The sequence below is a fragment of the Raphanus sativus genome, unplaced genomic scaffold, assembly GCF_000801105.2.
Source record: "Raphanus sativus cultivar WK10039 unplaced genomic scaffold, ASM80110v3 Scaffold0206, whole genome shotgun sequence".
Classification (NCBI taxonomy): domain Eukaryota; kingdom Viridiplantae; phylum Streptophyta; class Magnoliopsida; order Brassicales; family Brassicaceae; genus Raphanus; species Raphanus sativus.
In genome coordinates, this window is record NW_026615526.1 from 33,629 (window position 1) to 42,506 (window position 8,878).

Genomic DNA, 8,878 nt, shown 5'->3' on the forward strand with positions numbered 1-8,878 from the left:
TCTTTCAGGTCATCTGATCAAAGAAGCGAAAGATCAGCATCAGTTAAAAAAACATTAGCAGGAAGCAGAAGAATTGTTGTACCTCCCAAGCAACCTGATATCCTCGCTTCTGTCGAAGAGATGAATGATAAGTTGATAACTCTCCAGTCTATTTATAGTGAGTGACTTTTTTTTCTTCTGTTTGCACGAAGTCACGACTTGTTAAATATATGTTGCAACCCCTGTATTATTTTAGCTTTAATGACCTTCCTTCACTCATAAGTCATGGCCTTTTGTCTGCTAACATGTGGTAAATACTCTGTTTTAAGTTCTTGACTTCTTGTGAATTACTTGTGAATGTGTCACTGACTCATGAATGGTTGTGTTTGGCTTGTGTAACACAGATTGTGTTCTCTCAGTTTTTTTTTTGTTACTAGCTTGTTGCTGTCTCATTTGAATGTGTGACTGCAGTTTGAAGTTTCTGACTAAGTTTGCTATGTGGTCTCTTAGTTCTTTTTAAACAGCATTCAGAAACATCAGTTTTATCTATTTTGTTAAGCTAAAAGAATTAGTCAGACCTATTGATGGTAAGCTAAGTTGCTATGTAGTCTCTTAGTTTTCTGTTATGCTATTGTTGTTTGTTAGTGACTCAGTAACATAAGAGTTTGTATAGCGAATATATAAGTGTGTTCTTTGACTTTGTTGAGTGATTATTTTGTTGCTGCAGACTTTGGAGTTCGTGAGAACAGATGTTGAAGCCTCAGAAGAGAGCTAACATGTTGGAGATTTGGAATCTTGGAAGAGTACAACTTTGGGTTTTTAGTTTTATGATAAACATTATAAAATTATGAATAAAAATATGTAAACTTTGAATTTTTAATTTCATGATGAACATTTACAAGTATAAATAAAAAATATGTAAGCATTGAGTTTTTAATTTCATGCTTAATTAAAGACAAGGCAACCCATATCCTAAGAAAAAAATTTGTACTAATAGGTTTATTAGGTATTACTATGACAAAAACATTGTCAACACTTCATGAAAATAAAAAAAAATAAACTTAAGACACATGTCTAAAACGTGTAACACATTGTAAAAAAAAATACATGTCTAAAACGTGTAAAAGATAATATTAAATAAACATGTTTGAATATTAAAGTGATATTTATTTTACTCTTAGTAATACTCAAGGTAGTAGTAATATTTCATTCTTCATAGTAATATTTTTGCAAATTATAATATTTTTTAGTAATACAACGTCATTAAACTAAATTAATTAGTAATACCAATATATTTAGACAGTTTTAGATTGTATTTAACACATTGACAGAAAAAAATTTCAGAAAATATGTGTTTTCTGAAATTCATCTCATGATGGCCTTCCTATCAAGACATTAACTAGGAAGTATAAGGGTGTTTTCTATTAAAATGAGAAATTTTCTAACAACTTGAGATTTTAAGAGTATTTTATGTTTATTTTGACAAATAAACACATGCATGGACATATAATCACGTAATTTACGAGATACATCTTTTAAAAATAAATAATAAGAAGAAAATTAAGGTTCTTAGAAACATGCATAACAAATAGTAATACGGAGTAGTTTTCTGGTAGTTCAGGGTAATACATAGGCTCTAACTGGTGACATAAGGAACCAAGGGGAATGATCCATTCCCACTCATTCTTTAAAAATTACACCATTTATAGGGAATTTTTGTTCCGTCTGATTCCTTGTCATTCCTTAAATTTTAAGGAACCATAGAACAAAAATATTTCTTATCAAAATTGATATGGAACAAAAGTAATAAATATTCCTTTTAATTCCATTGATTTTATTCCTATTCATTCCTTTCCTACTCATTCATATTCCTAATTTAATGGTCACCAGTTAGAGCCATAGTAGTTCCTAGTAGTCTATATTACATATAGTAGTTCTAGCAGTACTAGTAGTTCACGCTTGTTTGAATACAATACCAATTGAAAGTAACTAATCTTCACCATCCCATCTCCATTTCCTTAATCTTTCTGCATATATACTCGACCAATTCAGAATATGTAACCTCTTCCACAGATGTTTTCATCACTAGAGTGTGGATTTGATCTTCTCCCAAGATCCACTTAATCTCAGCCCCATCCTTGATGTAACTTTCTCCATTGTCAAAACATATGATTGTAATAGGAGAAGCCATAGAATTCTCTGAAAAAAATAAAATTATGATTAGTTAACCATTTAAAGAATCTAAGTTGTCCAAGATCTTTGATACATAGTCGATACAATAATACAAGTAATACAAGTAATACACTTTCACTTTAGTAATACCAGTCGTTCTAGTAGTTCTTATAAATTTTTGTTTTTTTCGATTTAACACTTATAATTGATCAAGAGGATGTTATACAACCCACAATATCGTCTACCACTATTGTAATGCATTATTATGGTTTAAAACAGTGCAAAATAAGAAGAAATATACAAAATTACCCTTAAACATCCCTTTTCATAACAATATACCTAAAACTTTCATTTTTACCTAAAACTTTAGTTTTTCATCAGTTTAAGTTTTTTTAATCAACTAATAATGTGTTACACAACCCAGATTATCGTCTAACACAATTTTCATATTTTTTTCTTTCAAAACCGTGTTAAAAATAGAGAACAATACAAAATCTTCTTCAAACATTATTTTAATTTTTCTTTCAAAACTCTCACGATTTTTACAGCAAGATGTTGATATTTTTCGTTTCACATAATACATAAAACATAAGTAGTATATTATTATGAGAATTTCGTGAAAAAAAACGTACCAATTTCCTTCAAAAAAATCTTCAAAATCGTCAATGGAGCTAAGAATATGAGAAAAAATCGTTTCTGGTTGGGGAAGAGAAAACAAGATGGGAGAAAGAAGACATGAGGCGACAGCTGTGAGAAGGAGAGAGGTGGATTGGTGTGGGGACCGCTTGTTAGGTTTGAGATTTTATGGGAGAATTTATGGAAAAAATTGGAGGGAGATGATCGACATAGTGGGAAGGGGGAAGAGAGAGAGGAGAGAGGAGAGAGGAAAGTGGGGTCTGATTTTGATTTTAATTTTAAAAAATATAGTGGGTATGAGATATTAATATAATATTAAGGGTAAGAAGGAGAAGAGAAATATGAAAAAAAAAAGTGGGGCAAGTAGAATTTTGGTGTGGCAAATAGAATAGTTTTTTTCCATGTGTGGCTATGGAGAATACTTTCCCTTATGTTTTCTCTGATCAGTCAACAACCTTTCTCTGAGTGTCTGACCATCAAAGATCACATGAGAAAATCATGAATCAGTATATATTGATCGTTTGTTCCTCAGTTATAATTTAGTTTTTTGAGTTAAAAAGTTATACAGTATACGGTACACAATATATTATATTGGGGGTAATTGTGTACAAGCCCATCATGGAAAGAAGTTGATTTACCCATATATATTGAGCCTATTTTAAGAGTTATTTGCACTTTGATTGGGCCAAAAATCAAATCCATGGCGGAAGCAAAAAAGAAACAACAAGACCACCTACATTACAAAGAATATTAAATTTGTTAGTCTCTTACTTTCTCTTTAAAAAAAACAGATTCAACTCATACTACACATAATTCATATATCATGCAAGAAGTTTTCCAATATCTATTCATGGAGTGAGTGACACCTATGCTTTTTGGGACTTTTCTGACGGACTTTTTAGAAACTGCTACCCAAGAGCAGAGTTCTTATTCATATGCTCACGTTAATGCATCCGACTATCTCAAATATTATCAGAATTATAATAAGCGTTTCTTTGGTAAACAGTATAGGCTGTCTTATGGAGACCCATGGCCTTTTGCAAAATCAGAAAAAATAACCTCTCGATGAAACTATTTAAGCTAATAAAAAAAACTTGCTATACAAGTAAAGCTACAAATTAAAACAAGATTAATATTACACTTGTGTAGACCAATCCTAGATAGAAGTCAGGCGATGCCAAAAAGAAAAAGTGATAGAAGTCAGGCAAGGAGATACTGCATAGATACACATGGGTTTTCTTTGTTGCACTTGGACGTCAACTTCTTTTCTTGACAGCTAATAACCATACAAATTTGTCTAGATTTTTACTGCATAATTTGGAATCAATGACAATACGTTATATTGGGTATTTATTAAAGTTTATGAATAAATAAAAATCCTGATTCGGCAATGTTATTAAACTTGTAATTATGAAGGTTTCAAAACTTATTATTAATTTTGTATGTTCATCATTTGTTCCTCTGTTTAGTCAGGAGGCAAACAATATATACGGTAGGCCCTTTCCAGAAAAAGAAATATATACATATATACGGTAATACATTATTATTGTATTGGGTGTACAGGCCCATTATGGATATAAGTTGATTTATTAGATAAGTTGGGCCTGCGCTAACAGTTGTATACACTGATATGGCCCAAATAAAATCCATGGCGGAAGCAAATACTTGCACACGTATGCTCTAAACAATTTAGAAAAGCTTAAGAAAATGTAAACAAGATTCCAAAAATGATTGAATGAATACTGCTAACACAATTAGCTGAAAGACTGATGAGAGATATAACATAATTTCCCAACCGCATATGCATAGATTTATATTTAGATGGTCTAAGAGAGAATACAAACATAATCTATATTTGATTTTGAGGTGGAATAAAGTAAGGGGCCCTGGATGTAAAATTTCCACTGGTAATGAAGTAATCATCCAAACAGACAGTGGTCATTTCATCAAAATCCAAGAGCTCAGCGAAGTTAGAGGGTTTCTCAGTAGCAGGGTCACAGAAAGCTTCAGATTTTGAGATGAAAATGTTGAGATAACCTATATCTCGAGTGTAAGCAGCTTTTCCTTGTTCGTCTAGCTTGAAAACCATTAAACCTCTTGTTTTCATTTTCGACAAACATTTTGGTGTCGCCTTCCTAAACCACTTGACCAAGAAAGTCTCGCATGTGGTTCTTGACTCCACCAAATGTTCGCTCACGGAACAAGAACACAGTAGCTCTCGCTTGGCCTTTGTCAGCTCGGGAAGGTTTTTAAACTGCAACCTCTGAAACTTGTGTTGTTTGCCGAAACGATCCCATGACCCAATGAGGTGGCCTCCTGATCCGGGCATGCGAAACATGTCATCTTTTTCAGAAAACATGACACGGGAGGAGAAGAAACAGGGGTTCTTGATCATGATGTTGGTCCACTTACATTGAGCGGGTCTGCAAAGGCTGAGTTGTGGTCCCAAGAACTTGACAGCCACAACACAGTCTTCATCCTCAGGAGAAGAGGTGGACATGGCCACGTTCGTCACAACTTTGGTTTGGCAATGAGGGAGAGTCACAAGAGGAGGCAGAGCTATGCGTTTTGGGTTGGTGTCAGATGCAACCGGGTTCAAATCATCTTGGAGACGCACTATGCCGTCCTTTAAAGTAGCTACCCAACCATGAGATGCACCAACCGTCACCATTTCATTCATTAACTCTAGAGGCACCTTCTTTTCCAAATAAGTGTCGCAAAATTCTTTATCAACCCTAATGACGAGTTTTCCCAGATCCTCTCCACAAGGTTCAGCTCTTGCGATGGAACAAGCAGGAAACATGGAAGATGAGAAGCCACTGGAGAGAAGACGAAAACATGATCTCGTCAGCAACGATGGTTCCCCAAGGCGGAGCTTCGAGATCCGGCTGAGAAGTAGAGACATGAATGATGATAGTGATGTACAGTAAGGAACTATAAACCGTAATTCAAGACATCAAAAACCTTTATTCAATAGAGAGTATTGGCCTTGCCCACCAAGCTAGTTAGTTTTTTATATATATTTTTTCTTCACACTGTTTCCTTTAGTGGGGGCTGGTTATCCGTTCTTGGTGTGTTGCTCCCACCATTAAATATTTAAATGTCAACAAGTATCTTTTTGGTTTAGGCAATAAATAAATTTACATATCTCACTTTTTGTTCTTTAAAATAAACAAGATGATCATTTGTAATCTAATACTTGCTGAAAACTTTTGATACTATGTTACAGCCACAATTAAGTGGTCAACACACATTTGAAAACGAGAAGAGCTAAAAGGTTGTTTAGCTTTTCATCTTGTGACATTCTATTATTTTCCTTTCACATTGTAAGTTAAAAGTAATATTTTATTACCAATTGCAGTTAGAAGTGTAATAATCATAACTAGATAAGACATACGCTACGTAGAGTGAGCTTATATAATAAAAATTAAAATATATAGTATTGACAAATTAAATATGTATATGTATTTGAATTTTTGTAATATTCATACAGTTATGTTTTTTTTATATAATCATATATCTATTGAATTGAGCATTTGTAATTGTAATTGTGGATCGAAATCTATTTTGAATTTATGATGAGTCTGATCGATTTGAGTTTAAAATTTTTATCACCATGTTTATACCTATAAAAACCGGTAATATGGTCATCCGGTGAATTTTTATTACAAAACAGTCTACAACATTTTTAATACTTTACTTTAACATCGTGAAAATTATATTAATGGTTTTATCACCATTTTTCCAAAATCGAATTGTTTTGACTTTAGTCTTCCACATAGTTTTGAAGGGTTACAACTGGACTAGTAGACTAATGCAGTCCATTTTCTTGCTTTAAGTCATTATCTGAATATATATATTCTCTTCGTATCACTTTAAGTGGTGTTTAAGAATTTTAATTTTGTTTCACAATAGGTGATGTTTTCACAATTTTAGATAAAATTTAATGTCATTTGAAATTTCTGACCAATTACAAAATATTGCATTTTTTATTGGTTGAATTAGTTGTATTTTATATTACCAAGATAATAAAATACATAAAAATTGTATTTTCTTGATCTTTGTGTAAAAACCTTAATTTTTTTGTAAAAATAGTAAGGAATTACAAGAGAATCTATCGAACAAGATTATGTTAACTCTAGAATTAATGACAATATTCACTGCCATTTTTCCTTTTTTTTGGTAATCCACTGCCATTTTTCTTCTTCTATGCTTTTACATTTTTATAACATATTTCCATAATCTATCGTAGAAGTAGAACTAGGGTTTTTGCTATTTCATCTATATAAACAACTTCAAATCAACATCTTCTTCTTCACATCATTAGCTTCATCAATCCATCGCAATCTTACAACTCCTTCAATATCTTTCGTTCTTTTTCGTTTTATATTAGATATCAAACTTTTATTTTGAACACATTTTTTGCAAGTGTAGCCAAAGGAGCTCCCTTCGTCCAAAACGAGGAGGACAAGTTTTAAGGAAACAAGAAAACCGAAAATCTAAGTATTCATGGATTCCCCGCATGAAGTGTGTTAGATTTATATAGCTTGAAGAATCCGCACTTTAAGGGGGTTTGCATGGGCTCTTAGATTTTCTCTCTTTCTCTCTTTATATGTATATCCTTTTCTCCTCTTCGTTTGGATTGAAGGGAGCTCCTTTTTTTATTTCCCATCTGATCTCTCCACGTGCCTTTTTACTTGTATCAATATGTTCAATATAGTTCAAAAAGTTCTTTACACGTATTAATGTATTATATTTGTGATTTCTTTGGTTTGTAATATATGATTGATAACTATTGATCTTTACAATTTTCGAACTTTGTATTCGCACAAGTTGTTTTTTCCTCTAACCATTCCTTGTTCTAATTTGATGTTTTAATTAAATTTTGTAGGTATGTGATGCTTGCATGGAAGCGGCATTTGTGTTGTTTGACATGGAAAGATGTCATGCGCCATTCCAAAAAATGATGTGAATGGTGTTTGACTTACCACTAAGAATGTATTAATGTACTTACCATTAAGTTTTGTGATCGTTTATGCTCCCTCACTTTTCATAATAAATATTATTCTAATACTTTTTGTTACAAAAATGTCATTTTACAATTCTAATATAAATTATACTTAATTTATACGACTATAGTTGGTATTGATTGATTGGTATAATTTGTATCAGGTAGCTATTTTACAAATTAGTGGGAGGTCTAAGCCGTTGGATCATTTGCATCAATCATATTATGTTTCAGATCTAATTATCTTTTAACATCAACTCGAACATGCATGTTACTATTTTGTGAAATATGAAGACCGAAGTAGACATGAATCAGACATCTTTTCTCTCTATTTATCTCTAACAGTAAATGTCCAATAACAGTTACATAATTAAGCTATGCGAACACACTTGTACATGCAGATGTAACAATGATTAACAACTAGTAACATCTACCTAATCTCCCTTAACCAATCATTGTTAAATAATAGGTTTTGACGTCCACAACCTAATCCACAATCCCTTTATATCTTTTTTTCTCACAACACCAGACTATTTACTTATGTTTAATATTTCCTCTGTGATCTAATTGTCAATGAAGGGAAAAAATTATGTTTCAAAATAAATATCATTTTAAAGTTTCAAGCAAAATTTATTAATAAATTTTTTTATTTTATTTTTTATTGATTGAAATATGCTTAAGTTTATAGATAATTGTGTTTTTATTTTGAAAATATATAAAATCATATATTTTCTTAATTTGTTTGTGTAAATCTAAAACGAAAAATAAAATGAAAAATAAAATAAAACGGATGGAGTATTAGACTTAATTAATGTATAGTACACACATGTAAATGTCTGATCACCAGCAGTTCAGCACTGACATTGGTCGACACAAATCGTGATGTCGACTCGGAAATAAAGCCAAAACCCACCAGCCTACTCTTTAGAATTAAAACTTTGAAACAAAATTTAATTCAGTTAGTCGAATATTCCACGCTATCCTGAACATTAACTAAAATCCATACATGACACAGCGACATATCATATAAATATGTATACAACACGTATAAATTAAATTGTAATGGTAGATGCTACTACTAAA

The 8,878-nt window shown here is 31.8% G+C and overlaps 1 protein-coding gene across 1 annotated transcript; it reads right to left on the reverse strand.

Moving 5' to 3' along the window:
• Window positions 1-4,510: 4,510 nt before the first annotated feature.
• On the reverse strand, window positions 4,511-5,716 carry LOC108838926 (uncharacterized). Its single transcript, XM_018611787.2, has one exon. The coding sequence runs from the start codon at window positions 5,690-5,692 to the stop codon at window positions 4,637-4,639; it is 1,056 nt and encodes a 351-aa protein (XP_018467289.2). The 5' UTR covers window positions 5,693-5,716; the 3' UTR covers window positions 4,511-4,636.
• Window positions 5,717-8,878: the final 3,162 nt, after the last annotated feature.